The sequence below is a fragment of the Trachypithecus francoisi genome, unplaced genomic scaffold, assembly GCF_009764315.1.
Source record: "Trachypithecus francoisi isolate TF-2019V2 unplaced genomic scaffold, Tfra_2.0 Lachesis_group13, whole genome shotgun sequence".
NCBI lineage: Eukaryota > Metazoa > Chordata > Mammalia > Primates > Cercopithecidae > Trachypithecus > Trachypithecus francoisi.
The window spans coordinates 33437574-33457738 of record NW_022681458.1 but is presented as its reverse complement, the minus strand read 5'-3'; the positions used below and the strand labels follow the sequence as shown (position 1 = coordinate 33457738).

The window sequence follows — 20165 nt, the reverse complement described above, 5'->3', positions numbered from 1 at the left end:
TTTACATCTCTTTTTTTTTTTTTTTTTTTTAAGAGAAAGAGTCTCACTGTGTTGACCAGGCTGGCCTCGAACTCCTGGCCTGGGCTCAAGCAGTCCTCCCACCTCAGCCTCCTGAATAGCTGGGACCACGGGTGTGTGCCGTCTTGTCTGGCTCCGTCTTATGTCTATACATTCATTTCTGTGGATAAGAATAAAAGTAGAGGTAACAAAATGGCCTAAATATACCCATCAAATAAACAGGTTGATACATTTGAAGAGTTTGTTCTGGTAACTGTGAATTGAAGCTCAGAATGCCCTGGACAGAGGGATGTTAGGGGAAGCTGGCAAGAGGGAAGGTAAAGTGCCAGGCATTAAGCATTAAGGATGATGATAAGGAGGCCGGGCGCGGTGGCTCAAGCCTGTAATCCCAGCACTTTGGGAGGCCGAGACGGGCGGATCACGAGGTCAGGAGATCGAGACCATCCTGGCCAACACGGTGAAACCCCGTCTCTACTAAAAATACAAAAACTTAGCCAGGCGTGGTGGCAGGCGCCTGTAGTCCCAACTACTTGGGAGGCTGAGGCAGGAGAATGGCGTGAACCTGGGAGGCGGAGCTTGCAGTGAGCTGAGATCCGGCCACTGCACTCCAGCCTGGGCGACAGAGCCAGACTCCGTCTGAAAAAAAAAAACAAAAAAGGATGATGGTAAGGAGTGCTAAATCAGAAAAGTTGAAAAAAGAGAATTTGTAACCACAGAATTTACCGTTGTGTATTAGTATGACAGTTACATTTTTATTTCAATTTGTCTCAATTTATTTTTGTGGCATTCAATAAAGTGATAATAGAAATCTCAATTTCGGCATTTGCCTATTATTCATAAGTTTCCATAGAAACATGGCCAGAACACCAAATATAAAGTATAGACACATTGAAAGTTTGCTTTTAGTGTCTTTATTTCAGACAATTTTATATCAGTCTCCCTGGAAACAGAAATTCTTACTTAGATGTAACACATTTGGCTGGGCGTGGTGGCTCACGCCTGTAATCCCAGCACTTTGGGAGGCTGAGGTGGGCAGATCACAAGGTCAGGAGTTCGAGACCAGCCTGGCCAGCATGGTAAAACCCCGTCTCTACTAAAAATACAAAAATTATTTGGGCGTGGTGGCAGGCGCCTGTAATCCCAGCTACTCAGCAGGCTAAGGCAGGAGAATCGCTTGAACCTGGGAAGCAGAGGTTGCAGTGAGTTGAGATTGTGCCACTGCGCTCCAGCCTGTGCAATGGAGCAAGACTCTGTCTCAAAAAAAACAAAAAATAATTTTAGCTTTTCTACAATGAAGAATTATTTTTGTTACTTAGACAAAAATCATACATAAATTTTGCTCGGCTTTGTTCTTCAAGCTGTTTCTTTTTTTTTTTTTTTTTTTGACAGAGCTTCACTCTTGCCTAGGCTAGAATGCAGTGGCGCAAACTCAGTTCAGTGCAACCTCTGCTTCCCGGGTTCAAGTGATTCTCCTGCCTCAGCCTCCCGAGTAGCTGGGATTACAGGCGTGTGTCACCATGCCCAGCTAATTTTTGTATTTTTAGTAGAGATGGGGTTTTGGTATGTTGGCCAGGCTGGTCTTGAACTCCTGACCTCAAGCGATACAGCCGCCTTGGCCTCCCAAAGTGCTGGGATCATAGGCGTAAGCCACTGCGCCCAGCCTTTTTTTTTTTTTTTTTGAGAAGGAGTTTCGCTCTTGTTGCTCAAGCTGGAGTGGAATGGCGTGATCTTGGCTCACCATTGTAGCCTCTGCCCCCTGGGTTCAAGCGATTCTCTACTTCAGCCTCCTAAGTAGCTGGGATTACAGGTGTGTGCCACCATGCCCGGCTAATTTTTTGTGTTTTTAGTAGAGATGGTTTCACCATGTTGGCCAGGCTGGTCTGGAACTCCTGATCTCAGGTGATCCACCTGTCTCGACCTCCCAAAGTGCTGGGATTACAGGCGTGAGCCACCACGCCTGGTCTGGTCAAGCAGTTTCAAAGAGATGCTCCTAAGAACCTACTAAACATTTCAGATAGACTCAAAAGTATTTTCTACTACCATGCCTTTATTTAATGTATGTCTAACATAACTGACGGTAGTATCAGTAGCACAAGATAGTAAGATCTTATTGTCCAATTTTATTAATACTCTCGACTTTTCATAGCGCCTTTTATGTTCTGACATTAGGAGCTTTGCTAATTTGCTGACTAAAGGCGCTCTCTGGAGTGACCCTTTCTATTCCCTTCCCTTGATGGGTGAAGGTAGGGAAAGAATTGGCAATGTGATGTGGAAAAACCTCTGAGCAACAGATCTTTCCTCTTTCCAGTAGCTATTTTAAGTCCCCCCTTTTTTTTTTGCTTTTTTGAATAATGATATGTTTGATGTAAAAGACTCGGAGAATACAGAAAAGTCATTGATTATACTCAGAATACTGAGTTAACTTTGATTAATATTTTGGTATTGACTTTTTGATTTTTTTGTACGCATATGCATATAACATTTTATTTTAGAAAAATGAGATCATTCTGTATGAGCTGCTTCATAACTTATAGCAGTGAAATAATGTCATAAATTCCTGAACCACTGCTTGCCATCCAGAAAGTGCTCCAGTATATCTTTCCATGCCAGGGCACCCTGCTCTGTCGCATGCCTTTTTATAACTGCTTAGTGTACCATCAGATGGTTGGAGTATCATTTATTTACCTGTCCTTTATGAATGGGCATCTTTTATAGTAACATCATACACAGACTCATTACATTTGATTTCAAGGGTACCAAAACACATTTTGATGACTGATGCCTTGTACCTCCCTATAGAATTAAGTTAAATCTATGGGTTGAGTCATTTTTGTAGTTAAGATATTTTAGTATTAAATGTTCTTATGCCAAATTGGAGTTAGCGTTGACTTTTTCCTGGACATTTGAATTCATCATTTAATATTTTTTGTTTCTTGGTAGCCTATCTTGCATCTTTAATTCTGAATAGCTACCACTTTAAAAGATTTGATGCTGAGAGAGTGTTAGAAGAAGTCTTAAAAGATGTGGGAAAACTGGGAGAAACTTGACTAGTTTTGGGGGTGCTGAAACATGTTTATTGAGTACCTTTAGGTGGCCAGGCTGTGTTCCAGATTCAGGGCAAACAGTGGTATACAAGACAGAGCCTCATTCTAACTCTGATCCTTATGTTCTAGAGGGAGCTAGGGATAGATAATATATGAATAATCAAGAATGTTAGGTGGTGAGGTGCTGGGGAAAAAAGTAAAATAGGGTCATGGATTGGGGAGGAGGACAGTTACATGGGGGTTGTGGGGATGAAAGATGGCTGTTCTCCTTAAGTGACCTGTGAGCAGTCCTAAAAGTGAGAAGGGAGCCTTGTGAGGATGGTTGGCGAGAGCCAGGGGTCCATGCAGATGGATAGTTACTTTGGAGTTCCTTGAATGGGAGCAAACTTGTTTTTGGCAAAGGACAGAAAGACATAGGGTGGCTGCAGAAGAGTGAAAAGGATGCCAGGACTATGGTGGGTTAAGTCCATGTATGTATAGTGGGCCTTGGCAAAGAATATAGACTCTAGTTGTGATAGGAAACCATTGGAGGATTATAGCCTGGGAAATATTTTTAATTCTTTCTTTTTTTTGAGATGGAGTCTCACTCTGTCGCCCAGGCTGGCTCAATCTCGGCTCGCTGCAACCTCTGCCTCCTGGGTTCAGGCGATTCTCCTGCCTCAGCCTCCCTAGTAGCTGGCACTACAAGCACGTGCCACCACACCCGGCTAATTTTTTGTATTTTTTAATAGAGACAGGTTTTCACCATGTTAGTGAGGATGGTCTCACTCTCCTGACCTCATGATCCATTTACCTTGGCCTCCCAAAGTGCTGGGATTACAGGTGTGAGCCACCGCACCCAGCCAGTATTTTCAGTTGTTTAAGAAAAAGACCAGACAGTGACTCATGCCTGTAATCCCAGCAGTTTGGGAAACCGAGGCAAGAGGATTGCTTGAGCCCTGGAGGGGGCTGGGGCTAGCCTGAACAACATACTGAGACCCTGCCTTTATAAAAAGTAAATTAGCCAGGTGTGGTGGCACACACCCATAGTCCCAGCTACTCAAGAGGCTGAGGCAGGAGAATCTCCTGACCCCAGGAAGTTCAAGGCTGCAGTGAGCTGTGATTGTGCCACTGCCCTCCAGCCTGGGTGACAGTGAGACTGTCTCAAAAAAAAAAAACAGACTAGCTGCAAAAGTAGGTAACAAAGTGATGAATAGACAAGTCACAGAAAAATAAATGCAGATGATCCGTAAACACAGCTTCACACTTAAGAGAAATACAAATGAAAACTATGCTGTGACTTCTCTGCTGTTGGGAGAAGATCCAAAAACTTGACAATACGTTCTTTGGTGTGGCTGCAGAGAGTTGCATTCGTATATTGCTAGTGAAAATGCAAAGTGGTTTGAGTCTGTGAAGGGGAATTTGGCATAATCACAAACATTGCAAATGCATTTAATCCAGAAATTCTACTTCAAGGAATTTATCCTGAAGGCATACCCCATAAATATGAAATAACATGTGCATAAGGCTCTGTTGCATTATTTTCAGTAGCTAAATATTGGAAATAATATATCTAGTTAGAAACTGGTAAAATAAACTGTTATATCCACACAGAGGAGAACTATAGAGCTGCTAAAAAAAAAAAAAAAATCTTTCTTTATTGCTATGGCTATGGCGTGATAACCAGATATCCAGGATATGTTACATGAAAAAAACAAGGAGGAGAACGTACAGTAATCTTATTTATTTCTTACATTACTGTAATGAATAATATGTATTTGCTTATTTAAAACAACCACACTGAAAGGAATTCTTGGTGGTGGTGTGAGACTGTTTTTCCCTTAATTTCAGGGGTAGCCAAAGTGCATATTTCCTCAAGATGTTATTTTGGTATGGGCTTTCCAATAAATGCTGACTGTTCACTTTTGCTTTTAATTTGTGAAAACTTTGTTTTGTAATTTATTGTGCATTATGTGGTATATAGCAATTGCCTTTTCTTTTTTCTTTTTTATTTTTTGAGATGAAGTCTAGTTCTGTCGCCCAGGCTGGAGTACAGTGGCACGATCTCGGCTCACTGCAACCTCCACCTCCTGGGTTCCAGCAATTCTCCTGCCTCAGCCTCCTGAGTAGCTGGGACTGCAGGCATGTGGCACCATGCCCAGCTGATTTTTATATTTTTAGTAGAGATGAGGTTTCGCCATCTTGGCCAGGCTGGTCTTGATTTCCTGACCTCAGGTGATCTGCCCACCTCAGCCTCCCAAAATGCTGGGATTACAGATGTGAGCCACTGCACTTGGCCTATCGCAATTGCTCTTGCATTTCATTTTATTTTCACTATATTTTGAGTTAGGTAGTATAGGAATTATACTTGTTTTACATATGAGAAGACAGGCTTTGAGAGGTGTAAATCAAGTTTTCCAAAGTTTTTTAGTTTGTTTTTTGTTTTTGAGATGGTCTTTATCTGTTGCTGAGACTGGAGTGCAGTGGTGTGATCATGGTTCACTGCAGCCTCCACTTCTTGGTCTCAAGTGATCCTCCTGCCTCAGCCTCCCAAGTAGCTGGGACTACGTTTTCCAAGGTTTAAAAAGATAAGACTTGGTATGGTCGTGTGGTGGGTCACGCCTGTAATCCCAGCACTTTGGGAGGCTGAAGCAGGAGGATCACGAGATCAGGAGACGGAGACCATCCTGGTCAACGTGGTGAAACCCTGTCTCTACTAAAAATACAAAAATTAGCTGGGTGTGGTGGCACATGTGTGTAGTCTTAGCTACTTGGGAAGCTGAGGCAGGAGAATCGCTTGAACCCCGGAGGCAGAGGTTGCAGTGAACTGAGACAGCACCACTGCACTCCAGCCTGGGGGGCGGTAGAGTGAGACTCCGTCTCAAAAAAAATAAATAAATAAAAAATAAAAGGCTAGGTAGATCAAGAATGTAAATTTCAGATATTTGGTGTATAGGATTAGAATTTATAGAATGACTCATGGGCTTCTTTGGATACTGCCATTTTTCCACCTTGTTTTCAGTTAATAAAGCTTTAGAGTTAAAATGGTAATATTGGATAATGAAAAATGGAGGTACTTATAACCCAGACTTTTATTTTTTTTTTCTCTGGAGGAGACAGGGTCTCAACTCTGTCTGTTGCCCAGGCTGGAGCACAGTACTGCCCTTAGAGCTCACTGTAACCTCAAATCCCTGGGCTCAAGATATCCTGCCACTGCAACCTCCCAAATAGCTGGGACTACAGGCACGTGCCTCCACACCCAGCTGATCTTTTAAAAAAATTTTTATAGAGATGGGGGTCTCACTGTGTTGCCCAGGATGGTCTTGAACTGTCCTCAGGTGATCCTTCTGCCTCAGCCTCCCAGAGTGCTGGGATTACAGGTGTGAGCCACTGCACTCCACCCAGAAATATGATTAAAAGTCTAAAAAAGGAGTTAAGTGCTATTAAGAAATACACCTGTAATCCCAGAAATACATAAAGGGAGAAAGATATAGTATAGCATATGAAGTGTCACAGCTCAGTCACAATCACTAAATCATAGATTGAGGAGTAAAAGTCAGTTAAAGCAAGAGTGAACGCTGGCATAGAAGGAGGTAGAGAAGTGGCTTGGAAACCAGATTTGGGATTGTCAGAAGCTGGGAAAGCCGAAGCAAGGCATGAGTGAGCATGAGATTGGAGCTTGGCTTTGTACTGTGTGACCTCAGATGAGGCAGGGCAGCTCAAGACCCATCAGGTAAGACTTACCTGATGGGTGGAACGTGTGACTTAGATAAAATCTCAGACTTTACATCATAATAGAGAGGTTTGAAATGTTTGTGTTTTGGACCTAAGACTAATACATTGAGCATTATGATAGAGCAGGTCAGTAAATGCAGTAAGCCTTTAAATAAACAGATGCCCAGCAGTTAGCCCAGAAACTGCTGATATCTCCTGTTTAATTGGGATATATTGAAATGAGTATGTTGAAATCAGTCTCTTTCTCTGAAATATGCTGCTTCTGTCAGTTACTTTCTTGGTTGCTGCCCTCTCCCTTTAATATATTGACAAGAAAAATCATTTCTTTACAGTTTACAATTGCATAATTTTAACACTTTTGGCCTTTAATAATGCATTTCATTTATTCTAAGTTCCATATTTTTACATTTTTAATTAACATCTGTGAAATTGAGATGGCTGATAGATTCAAGGAAAGCAGTGTTCAATGTCAGTGGATCTTATAGATTTCTTCTCCTGAGGGGTGTTTATATTAAGACCTGAATTTAATTTTTTTTGTCTTGCTTGCCCCCGTCATACTATCATGCTTTCAAATTAAGTTGCAATTTAAATTGCTAATACAAAAATGGTGGGTCTTAAAATACAATTTTAGACATAATCCCTAACCATGATATCAAAAACCATTTCTTCTAGTTTCAAACATTCTTAGGAGTGTTTTGTTTTGTTTTGAGACAGAGTCTTGCTCTGTCGCCAGGCTGGAGTGTAATGGCACCATCTCGGCTCACTGCAACCTCCGCCTCCCTCAAGCAATTCTCCTGCCTCAGCCTAGTGGCTTAAACGTCCATTCTGTAAAATAGCAATGTGTGGTATTTGTTAGTGCAAGTTATATAGGAAATTGTATCAAATAAATAAATGGCAGTTACAGCCATGGTGATGTTCCTCATTCACATCAATAGGAATTTTTTTTAAGCATCCAAAGCTAAAACTGATATAATTGGTGGCATTATATCCTAATACACCCTTAACTCCTTTAGAAAGCAACTGAGCACTATATACTGAGTGATGAAAACAATCTGACCTTTTGGTCTGATTATCCCACTTTTGTGAAAAATCTTTCCTAAGGAGATTTTAAAAATAATTTTAAAATACCATAAAATTGAAGGTTTTCCTCCAAAGAGCAGAGCTTTGTAAGTACCTAAGTCCGCAACAATATGGGATTGGCTGAGTAGAGTATAGGAGTAACACTTGATGGACCATCATTTATCCATTGCACAGTAAATATTCTCCATTGGAGTGGAGATCATTTGTAAAATAAGACGTAAGTTGTATATGGATTAGAGCTATTTTTTTAACATGCATAAGAAAAACAACTTAAGGCTGGGCACAGTGGTCACGCCTGCAATCCTGGCACTTTGGGAGGCTGAGGCGGGCAGATCATGAGGTCAGGAGTTCAAGACCAGCCTGGTCAACATAGTGAAACCCCGTCTCTACTAAAAATACAAAACGTAGCCAGGCATGTTGGCATGCACCTGGAGTCCCAGCTACTTGGGAGGCTGAGGCAGGAGAATTGAACCTGGGAGGCGGAGGTTGCAGTGAGCCGAGATCAGGCCACTACACTGCAGCCTGAGTGATAGAGTGAGACTTTGTCTCAAAAAAAAAAAAAAGGAAAGCAACTTAAAGTAATGGTTGTGAGTTTATAATTTGTAATTTGTTTGTAATTTGCAAATGAAGCATTATTTTGACTCTTGCAAATTTCTGTTCATAAGATATTAAAGGAATGAGTTGGAGGCTTTTATCTATCCCCACCTTTAGTATGATCACATCAGTATTGTTGATAAACCAAGCCTCTTACTTGCAATTTCAAAAAATCTATCTCAAAATAGTTAAAAATTAAAAAAAAAAAAAAATGTATAACCAGGGATTCACATAGTCAATTAGGGACTACTTGACCCAGGAATTAAGTGATCTCAGAACTTGTCTCAGTTCTGCTCTTCTGTTGATCTCTCCTGAAAAGACACCCTTCATGATGGCAGAGGGAACCACGGGTGGCAGCTCCTGGCTGTCTCACAGTGCTAGAGTATAGCCCTGCCTTTATCCTCTGGTTCCTGGGACGTCCCAAGAGAAATGTAACTGATTGGCCAGCTGTAAGTCACATGTCCACCCTAAAACCCCTGAGTTGAGGGAGTGCCAGCTTGTTACTTGGGCTAATTTGGCTTTTTTCTCTGTATCTTATCATTTCTTTTATACTAGCTGCCTTGGATTTTTTTTTTTTTTTTTTTTTAAGATGTAGTGTCACTCTGTTGCCCAGGCTGGAGGGCAGTGGCATAATCTTGGCTCACTGCAACCTCCGCCTCCTGGGTTCAAGCGATTCTTCTGCTTCAGCCTCCTGAGTAGCTGGGACTAGAGGCACACGCCATCACGCCTGGCTAATTGTTTTGTATTTTTAGTAGAGATGGGGTTTCACTGAATTGATCAGGCTGGTCTTGAACTCCTGACCTCATGATCCGCCAGCCTTGGCTGCTCAAAGTGCTGGGATTACAGGCATGAGCCACCATGCCCAGCCGCCTTGCATGTTTCTTATATTTACACAGTAGCACATCTTGGCTTTCTTATATTTAAGAAATTTATATTACATAGTAGCACATCTTGGTTTGGTGGGGGTGGGGGTGGGTAGAGTGGTAAGTGTGTGAAGCCTGCTCCTCTTTGATTTTGGTACTTAATTTTCCTGGAGTTCCATTGAAATTCCTGTTTAAATTTATCATGACATGGGTACTGATTCGTAATATGGCTTCTTCTGTAAACATTAAGTTATTTTTTAGATTCAAATGGTGGCAGTATATTTGCTTTCTTTTCGAAAGGAGGTAGTCAGGAATCCTTTTAGAAGCTTTAGGTAGAGGCTGGGTGTGGTGGCTCACGCCTGTAATCCCAGCACTTTGGGAGGCCAAGGGGGCAGATCACAAGGTCAGGAGTTTGAGACCAGCCTGGCCAGCATGGTGATACCCAGTCCCTACTAAAAATACAAAAATTAGCCAGGCATGGTGATGCATGCCTGTAGTCCCAGCTAGTTGGGAGACTGAGGCAGGAGAATCGCTTGAACCTGGGAGGTGGAGGTTGCAGTGAGCCAAGATTGTACCACTGCACTCCAGCCTGGGCAACAGAGTGAGACTCTGTCAAAAAAAAAAAAAAGAAGAAGAAGAAGCTTTAGGTAGAGGCAGCTGTGAAAGTCTCTGCCTGTCAGTTTGTGCACAAATGATTTTATTTTTCCAAGTAGCTTAACATTTTCACGTCGTCTTTTCAAGATGTGGAAAAACTTTAAACGTAATTTTTGTGTGGGTCTTTTACATAAGAATAGTTTTCTCCAAAAGCATTTTAATAAAGTTCAGTCAAGGAATTTCCACGGAGAATAAAGCAATTGGTTTAGGTATGTAAGTTTTTAGTGATCTGGCAGTACTATTAAAATGGATGATTCATACTTCTTTTTAACCAGGAAGTCCCAAAATTATGTTCATGTAAGATTCTAACCAAATTACTTGTAAGAGAGAAAAGGATTCTAGGTAGATAAATTTGTGAAATGCTGAGTTTGACAGTAATCACTACTAGACTGATTAGTTTTTAATATATCAATGTGCATTTTGATTTTGTAAGAGCCAGGGATAGAGTATATTGTCATTTGACCACTAAATCGCTTTTTAAAAAATAGAGCAATTACATTAATATGTAGTTTTGGGAAATACCACTTTAACTGTTACTCTGGATCTTGGCCCAGTTTCTTACAAGATTGGTTAAGATAAGTGGCTTGAAATGGACCTTGCTGGGCCGGGCACGGTGGCTCACCCCTGTAATCCCAGCATTTGGGAGGCTGAGGTGGGTGGATCACCTGAGGTCAGGAGTTTGAGACCAGCCTGGCCAACATGGTAAAATCTCATCTCTACTAAAAATACAAAAATTAGCTGGCCTGGTGGGAGGCATCTCTAATCCCAGCTATTTGGGAGACTGAAGCAGGAGAATTGCTTGAACCCGGGAGGCGGAGGTTGCAGTGAGCCGAGACCGTGCCACTGCACTCCAGCCTGGGTGACAGAGTAAGACTCCATCTCAAAAAAAAAAAAGGACTTTGCTGAAGAATACCATAGATTTTATTTTTTCCCCTCATGACAGGTTTTATTATCCCATATAATGACAAAGTTTGTTTCATGAAAATTCAAGAGTCTGTTTTGTAGTCTTAACTAAATATATTATCCAACTTTGGTGCAAGGTAGACTACAGGCAGATTTATCGTGACATAGGGGCAAAATTTTTTAGAAACAGCCCTAAGATCTGCTTCAAAACATACTCTTGATGTAACACCAAATTAACCGTACTGTTAGAAGGAAGAAGTGAGAAATTGAGGGCAAAAGTTAATAATTTTCTGACAAGTTCCTGTGTATTAGAACACAGAACTTCTATTCAGTCCTCTTAAATCTGCCATGATGAATAGCCCCCCAAAAAACCACAGCTAACTAAATTAGTTCATTTGTTGAATGGAGTTAGAATTAGCCATTTGATTGTCTAAAGAACATTTGCCAAAAACAACTCTTTGTTTTACCATATTTGATGTATTGAGCTGGTGCCTAACAGTAACTGGTCGCAGCATCACCTGCTACTTGAGATTGTTCTTGAAATGTGCTAGTAATAGCAGCAGAGAGGAGAGTGTGGTTATATTTCTATTCGATAAGTTGAAGGAGGGGTGGGTATGTGTGTGACTCATGTAACATTTGTACCAGATTGTTTAGGCACAGATTTTTTATTAAACGTCTCTGACACAGCCTGGTTTTGTTCCACGTGTGTGGAGAGATTCTACAGTTTTGCATTCCCCAGGAGTATTTCTGTATTGTTGTCTTTATTTCCGTCATATTTATTACTAAAAACTTCTCTGAAGACTGTTAAAAGTGATTAAAATGGATGTGTATCTATTTCAGAAATCATCTTTTCTACTCACCTAAAATATCACATCTTTTTCCTCCTCTTCTGTAGATTTAGCTTTGGAGTCAAACCCTTCTGACCATCCAAGGGCAAGCACAATTTTCCTGAGCAAATCTCAAACAGATGGTAAGACAAAAACTGTTTTTTCCTTCCAAGGAAAAGACTGAAAACTGTTTCTATTTTATTGGATGTATTATAGAAGGCATTTAGAAGAACTGATGTATTCGTTTAAATTTTTCTTTTCATATGTTCACTTATTTTAATATATACTTTCTTTTAGTTGTGATTGTTTAGTAATTACATGTAGACCTTCTATTTACAGGTATTGTCACCTTTTTATCAACACAATTAATGGCCACCTGATTTAGTAACATCGATTTTTCTTTTTTTTTTTTTAAAGAGGCCGGAGTGCCTTTATTGCCCAGGCTGGAGTACAGTGACGCTGTCTCAGCTCACTGCAGCCTCAACCGCCCATGTTCAAGCAGTTCTCCTGCCTTGGCCTCCCAAGTAGCTGGGACTACAGACATGAGCCACCACGTCCGGCTAATTTTTGTATTTTTATTAGAGACGGGGTTTCATCATGTTGGCCAGGCTGGTCTCAAACTCCTGACCTAGTGATCCGCCCTCAGCCTCCCAAAGTGCTGGGATTACAGGCGTGAGCCACCGCTCCCGGCCAGTATCATGGATTTATGCTTATTTCTACACACTTCTTTGACCTCCTTCCCTTGTCCAAAAGAGTACATTTTAAAGATGAATGATAGGATTTAAGTTGCAGCTTGGTTTCATTTGAACACATTTTTAAAAAAATCAGTTTATATACAGGGATTGAATCTGATTTTGGCTTCCTTTTATACAATGCTCTAACCACATGAGCCTGTCACATTCAAATTTATGCTACTCAGAACTTTTAAGCTATTAACTTTTCCATCCTAATGTAATGTAAATGTAAACATGCCCTATGGTGTTTCCTAGAAGGTTAGCCTCAGCAAACGAAACTTTATGTACATTTTCCTTGCCTTGCTTGTTTTAGGATGAGAATCAGAACTGTTGTATTTTTCTGTACTCCTGTTTATCTTCCTTAAAATTATGTTAAATCCTAATTTGTTTGCTAAAAAGCCGTACACAGCTAGGTTTTCAGTTTATTTCAACAACAAGAATACAAGAAGCGGGGGTTCTGTAATATTTGAAGTAATGCAACACAATACAAAATGCGGGGTTGTAAGCTGCATTTTCGAAGCTTGTGTGGACTTTTATCTGTCTTGAGCTGGTCATTTCTGGTTAGGATAGTTGTATTTCTTAGTTTCTTTCAGAGCCACAGGCTTCTCACACATGCAGAGTGTGGAAGCAGTAAAAGAAGAGCTATCCCATGCTCCTCTTTCTTCAGTGGTAAGGAGTGTGTGCTTGTGATACTCGTCTAGCATCAAAGGAAGAGGCAGTGTAGGAAACAAAGCGTGGTCCAAGTCCCTCTTGGAGCTTTTATTCTTCTGGCCTTTGTTAAAATGATTTTATGTGCTGAATATACCATGTTCAATTAGGTTAACATTCATTTTAACTTTTAAATTTAAGGTAGTTTACTTTCCACTTATGTAAAGACCCGTTTATTTTTTCAGTAACATATTAGTAGATGACCAGTAAGTGGTTCAGGATGCTTGCAGGGATTGTGGTGCAGCTAGAGATTGGCACCTAGTCAGAAACTGGTTCTTAGAGCTGTCAGCAGTTAGATCTTGGTAATTAAGCGACCTTTAAATGTAGAATTAAAAAATACTACTGGATGATGTTTCAGATGTGCAACAGGGAAACCTATTAGCTAAATTTCTCACTAAGCATGATATGTTTTGCCCCTTTCTTTTGTACATAGGGATTCTTTCATTTCTATGTAGTAGAATATCTGTTAGGTCAAAAAGTAAAACTAAGTTTTTAGATTTTATTTTATGGGATTCATCTTGCCAGATGATTTAAATGATGAGTTTTGTTGGAAATTATTTTTTAAATGGAATTTTATCTCATTTTGTATATTGGTAATCAGATGATCAGCAACTACTTTTGTACTGTGGCTTTTATGTCAGAATTGATCAGCTAATTTTTTTTATTCTTAGTGCGAGAAAAGAGGAAGAGCAACCATTTAAACCATGTAAGTAAACAGTTGGAAAGTTAAGAAATTAATAATTGAATTAAAAGTATGTCTGCTGTGATTCCATAAAAATATAATGGGGACCCAATACTGTTAGTATGGTCCTCTTTTTGTGGATTTTCTAAATCATTTCTATTTTCCTAGGAATCAGATGCAGGAAAGTCTTTGACTTAGTGTGCCCATTTGTTCAGGGTTTCTGACATTTAAGTTAAATTTCGGTAATTTGGTTGTGGTATAAATATCTGCCTTAAATATTTTTACCTAAATTTTTAAATCTTTTTAAAAATCAAGTAACAAAATTGTAATAGCTAACTTCATTTTTAGCACTATATGTTGACTTCCTGTCATAGCAGGTGAAAGCTTCCTCACTCTACCGTGACCTTATTTTCTTCCCTCTATTCCCCCCACATATATCACATTTTAAATTAAAGCAGTATTTGATGTTTACATTGTTATACAGATATTATTCACTGCTGAGTCATGTGTTATTCTCACTGTCTCCTCCTTGTACATCCTTTGTTTCTCTTAAATATTTCTGAAATCTGAGCATGTCTGCATGTCTCTTTTCCTAGCCTCCACTAACTCACACAGTCACATGCTGTGAGTATCCCTTGGCTGATCTCCTTGCTTTCATGGTCTTTTTTTTTTTTTTTGTGGAATTAATTCCCTGACTATATTCATTTGGCTGTTTTGTAACAGCGATTCCTCCCCCCCCCCAAATGTTGTAGCATTTGCCACATGCCTATCAAAAATATTTTCCATCTACTAAAACACATCTGTTCCATTTTTCTCTTGGAGACAACTTTACTCAGCCTTTTGTCATCCTCCTCAAATATAGACAGGCTTTTCCTAAGCCTGCTCTGTGCCTGTTTTCCTGGGATCTCTCTCTGAAGTCACCTGGGATCTCACATAACTCCTCTTGTTTTGGGTCCCTTAAATCCTAGATTCTGTATTCCCTCTATCTTGTTATCCTTCCTAGTTGTACTGGAGCACATTTTCCTGGGAAAGGGTCCATAGACAGACATGTTTAGAGATCTAGCCTGTCCGAAAATCTCTCATTTCTTTTTCTTTTTTTTGTTTTTTTTGAGAGAGTCTTGCTCTTGTCCCCCAGGCTGGAGTGCAGTGGTATAATCTCGGCTCACTGCAACCTCCACTTCCAGGGTTCAAGCAATTCTCCTGCCTCAACCTCCCGAGTAGCTGGTATTACAGGCGCCTGCCACCACGCCCAGCTAATTTTTGTATTTTTAGTAGAGACAGAGTTTCACCATGTTGACCAGGCTAGTCTGGAACTCCTGATCTGAGATGATCTGCCTTGGCCTCCCAAAGTGCTGGGATTACAGGCGTGAGCCACTGCACCTGGACTTTTTTTTTTTTTTTTTTTTTTGAGACAGGGTCTCACTCTATTGCCCAAGCTGGATGACAGTGGTATGATCTCGGCTCACTGTATCCTTAACCTACTGGGTTCAAGTGATCCTCCCATCTCAGCCTTCTGAGTAATTGGGACTACAGGCGTGTGCCACTATGTGCAGCTAATTTTTGTATTTTTTCATCGAGATGGGGTTTTGCCCTGTTGCTCAGGCTGGTCTCAAACTCCTGGGCTCAGGCCGTCCACCCGCATCAGCCTTTCAAAGTGTTGGGATTACAGTTGTGAGCCACTGCATCTGGCCAAAGCTTCCTATTTCATAAGAGTATAAAATGCTAGGTTCACACTAAATTTCGTAGTTCTGAAGACATTTCTCTATTGCGTTCTCATTATGGTATTCTTGAATCTGTTGCCATTGTGTGATACAGTACATGTAACCAGTTTTTACATGTGTCTGGAAGCTTTTTAATGCCTTCTCTATCCCTGAGATCCTGAAATTTCATAATATGACTTGCTATGTACCTTTTGTTTTTTCTTTTTTCTTTCTTTCTTTTTTTTTTTTTGAGACAGTCTCGCTCTGTCGCCAGGCTTGAGTGCAGTGGCGTGATCTCAGCTCGCTGCAATCTCCATCTCTCAAGTTCAAGCGATTCTCCTGCTTCGGCCTCCCAAGTAGCTGGGACTACAGGCGCATGCCACCAGGCCTGACTAATTTTTTTGTATTTTTAGTAGAGAAGGGATTTCACCATGTTGGCCAGGATGGTCTCGATCTCCTGATCTTGTGATCTGCCTGCCTCGGCCTCCCAAAGTGTTGGGATTGGGATTACAGGTGTGAGCCACCGCACCCAGCCTGGACCTTTTCTTTTTATTGGGACCAATAAGTCTGTAGACTATGTCTTCTACAGAATTTTCTTGTTTCTTTGTTCCTTCTTTTTCCTGATGATATTAGTATTTAGATGCTGAGCTTGTTAGACCAGTGTTTCTTCATTGATCTTTAATTGTCTCCCCCCACACTCTCCCATTTTCTAGTTAGTCTTTTGTTCTACTTGTTGGGCATTCTTTTACTTTATGCTCTAACCCTTCTATTGAATCTTTCATCTTTTTGAGGGTGTTTTAAGAATTTTTTTTTTTTTTTTTTTTTTTTTTTTTTTTGAGACGGAGTCTTGCTCTGTCGCCCAGGCTGGAGTGCAGTGGCCAGATCTCAGCTCACTGCAAGCTCCGCCTCCCGGGTTCACGCCATTCTCCTGCCTCAGCTTCCCGAGTAGCTGGGACTACAGGCGCCCGCCACGTCGCCCGGCTAGTTTTTTGTATTTTTTTTTTAGTAGAGACGGGGTTTCACAGTGTTAGCCAGGATGGTCTCGATCTCCTGACCTCATGATCCGCCCGTCTCGGCCTCCCAAAGTGCTGGGATTACAGGTTGAGCCACCGCGCCCGGCCCAAGAATTTTTTAAAGTTTTCATTTGCTTCTGGATTTTCACAACTCTCATGCATTCCTTTTTCCTATTGTTTTGCTCTCTCTTGTTGGAGGCTTCCCTCACATGTGTGATAGTCCCTGGCTTTCTCTAATTGCAAGCAGGACTTTTGTTAACTGATGGTTCTTACTGCAAGGACATTGGAGGCCAAGCCAGCCTTTAATTTAGGAGACCTCCGTCTGTTACCTGGTGGGTCTTATCTTTTCTCTTTTCTTATTTTTCTCCTTTCCCCTTTCCTTTTTCCTTTCCTTTCCTCCTTCCTTTCCCCTTTCCTTTCTCCTGTTTTGTCCTTTCCTTTGCTTTTCTTTCTGACAGAGTCTCATTCTGTCACCCAGGCTGGAGTGCAGTGGCGTGATCTCAGCGCCCTCTGCCAAGATGCAACCTCTTCCTCCCAGGTTCAAGCAATTCTTGTGCTTCGGTCTCTTGAGTGACAGAGATTACAGGTGTGTGCCACCACGCCTGGCTAATTTTTTTTTTTTTAATAGAGACAGGGTTTTGCCATGTTAGCCAAGCTGTTCTTGAGCTCCTGGCCTCAAGTTCATCCACCTCAGCCTCCCAAAGTGCTAGGACTACAGGTGTGAGCCGCTGTGCCCTGCTGGGTGCGTCTTTTCTGAGACTGTTCAGTTTCTTCAGAGAAGACTCTCCCAGTTTTCTACTTGGGGAGTACAAGCATGGCTGCTCATTTTCCAGAAGCAGAATTGGAAAAGGGAGGTGGAGTTCTACTTCTCAGTGTGTAGTTTTTTTTCCCATTTCTCAGATTTCAGTCCTACTATTTCTGAGCCCAGACCTTCTATATTCTTTATAAGATGGGAGGACAGGTGGACCTGGGACTCTAATTACATGTTTTCAACTGACCTTGCTGGTTTTGTTTTATGTTTCATTCTACCTTCCAAGGTACCATGTGTCTTTGAGTTTGGAGCCTGCCTTGGGTTCTGCAAGACAAACTAACTTGATCCGGTTCCAGTCACTCTCTGTAGGCACTAAAGTTGTGCTTCCATATCAGTTACCACTCCATTGTCTTTTTCATCTTTCAAGATTTATTAAAAATCATCTGCTGTGGCTAGGTGCGGTGGCTCACGCCTATAATCCCAGCACTTTGGGAGGCTGAGGCAGGCGGATCACTTGAGGCCAGGAGTTTGAGACCAGCCTGGCCAACATGGTGAAACTCCATCTCTACTAAAAATACAAAAATTAGCTGGGTATGGTGGTGTGCGCCTGTAATCCCAGCTGCTCAGGAGGCTGAGGCAGGAGCATAGCTTGAACCTGGGAGGTGGAGGCTGCAGTGAGCCAAGATTGCACCACTGCACTCCAGCCTGGGCAACGGAGCAAGACTCTGTCTCAAAAATTAATTAATTAATTAATTAACTCTCAAAAATAAATAAAATAAATAGAAAAATTTTCTGCTGTCATTCCTGTTGCCTGATCCTGTGTATGACCTTTATTTTATGTCTTTAATTCTAATGAATTTCAGGAGAGTGAGGAAATACATTTGTGGTCAACCTGCCATGTTTAACCCAAATTTAGAGCCTTTATTTAAAGTGTAAATCTAAGTTTAAATTCAACATAATGATACTAATCCAGACATTTTTTAGTTACACCTATAATAAGCATATTATACTCTTCTACTAAGGGCTTAGGAATTGTATTCAAACTCTGCACCCTGCTGTATTGTCCCATTACTGTGCAACATAGATGGAGGTGTTCTCTTTTTTTTTTTTGAGACGGAGTCTTGCTCTGTCGCCCGGGCTGGAGTGCAGTGGCCAGATCTCAGCTCACTGCAAGCTCCGCCTCCCAGGTTTACGCCATTCTCCTGCCTCAGCCTCCCGAGTAGCTGGGACTACAGGCGCCGCCACCTTGCCCGGCTAGTTTTTTGTATTTTTTAGTAGAGACGGGGTTTCACAGTGTTAGCCAGGATGGTCTCGATCTCCTGACCTCGTGATCCGCCCGTCTCGGCCTCCCAAAGTGCTGGGATTACAGGCTTGAGCCACCGCGCCTGGCTGGAGGTGTTTTCATTAATGCACAAAATGTCAGAAATTTTAAGTTAAATAAAAGTCATTCTTTTTTTTTTTTTTTTTTTTCTGAGATGGAGTCTGTAGTACCATTTACCTCTTATTTTAAATGGGTTAAAATAAGAAGCATTAGGCACAATGGGAAAAGTCAGTGGGTAGGGATAGGAGTTCAACAGGTACTTTACCTTTAAGGTTCCAGTTGTGACTCAGTAGACTACTAAGTGTGATTATTTTCTGTCTTTGCTATTCTACCTTAAGTCTACTCAGTACCCCTTCCCTTTCTTATTAAAGATTGTCATTTGTGCAGACTAAATGAAGATGAATGATATATTCTTTGTCCCTATTTTGTGACTACCTGAAATAACATCTGTAAACTTGCAGTAGTGTTTTGTTGTTTGGATTTTTTTTTTTAAGTATTTGTTTTTTGTTGTTGTTGTTGTTGTTGAGACGGAGTCTTGCTCTGTCGCCCAGGCTGGAGCGCAGTGGCCGGATCTCAGCTCACTGCAAGCTCCGCCTCCTGGGTTTACGCCATTCTCCTGCCTCAGCCTCCCGAGTAGCTGGGACTACAGGCGCCCGCCACCTCGCCCGGCTAGTTTTTTTTTTTTTTTTTTTTTTTGTATTTTTTAGTAGAGACGGGGTTTCACCATGTTAGCCAGGATGGTCTCAATCTCCTGACCTCGTGATCCGCCCGTCTCGGCCTCCCAAAGTGCTGGGATTACAGGCTTGAGCCACCGCGCCCGGCCAGTATTTGTGTTTTATATTATTATGTTTGCCAGTTGAGGTTGTAAGTCAGCATTGGTAAGGCTTTAGCCTAAAATAAAGGAAATTGTTGAGTTTTCCAGCAAGATGATGGGGGAATTACTTGTTGCCAGCTATAATTGCTTTGCTCAGAAGCTTAATTCTGCCACCCTCTAGTCTCAAGAGATACAGGGATGCTCTTGATAACAAAAAATTTGGATAGTTGAAAGTTAGTGCTGTGTCTCATGCTACATATTGATTAGCAGAGAGGTTTCTTTTTTTTTTTTTTGAGACCAAGTCTCCCTCCATCACCCAGACTGGAGTGCAGTGGTGCGATCTTGGCTCACTACAACCTCCGCCTCCCAGGTTCAAGCCATTCTCCTGCCTCAGCCTCCCAAGTAGCTGGGATTATAGGAGCCCACCACCACATTTGGCTAATTTTTGTATTTTTAGTGGAGATAGGGTTTCTCCATGTTGGCCAGGCTGGTCTCGAGCTCCTGACCTCAGGTAATCCACCTTCCTTGGCCTCCCGAAGTGCTGGAATTACAGGTGTGAGCCACCGTGCCTGGCCCCACCTTCCACTTTGAATGAACGTATTTGAATGAGTCAATTTTTATTTTTTATACTGTATTTGTTTTTTGAGACAATAAAAGTATATACATTAACACAGTTAATGTAAACTATACACATTAACACAGTTAATGTAAACTATACACATTAACACAGTTAATGTAAACTATT

At 41.3% G+C, this 20165-nt stretch overlaps 1 protein-coding gene across 2 annotated transcripts in view; it reads left to right on the top strand.

The window, feature by feature from the left end:
* The window catches only part of CCNYL1 (cyclin Y like 1), a 46564-nt gene that overhangs the window by 2797 nt on the left and 23602 nt on the right, over nt 1–20165 (top strand). For both annotated transcript variants that reach the window (XM_033230506.1, XM_033230505.1), the window contains exons 2-3: nt 11766–11840; nt 13811–13845. In XM_033230506.1, the coding sequence (XP_033086397.1) occupies nt 11766–11840; nt 13811–13845 (110 nt within the window). The remainder of the gene's footprint in view (nt 1–11765; nt 11841–13810; nt 13846–20165) is intronic.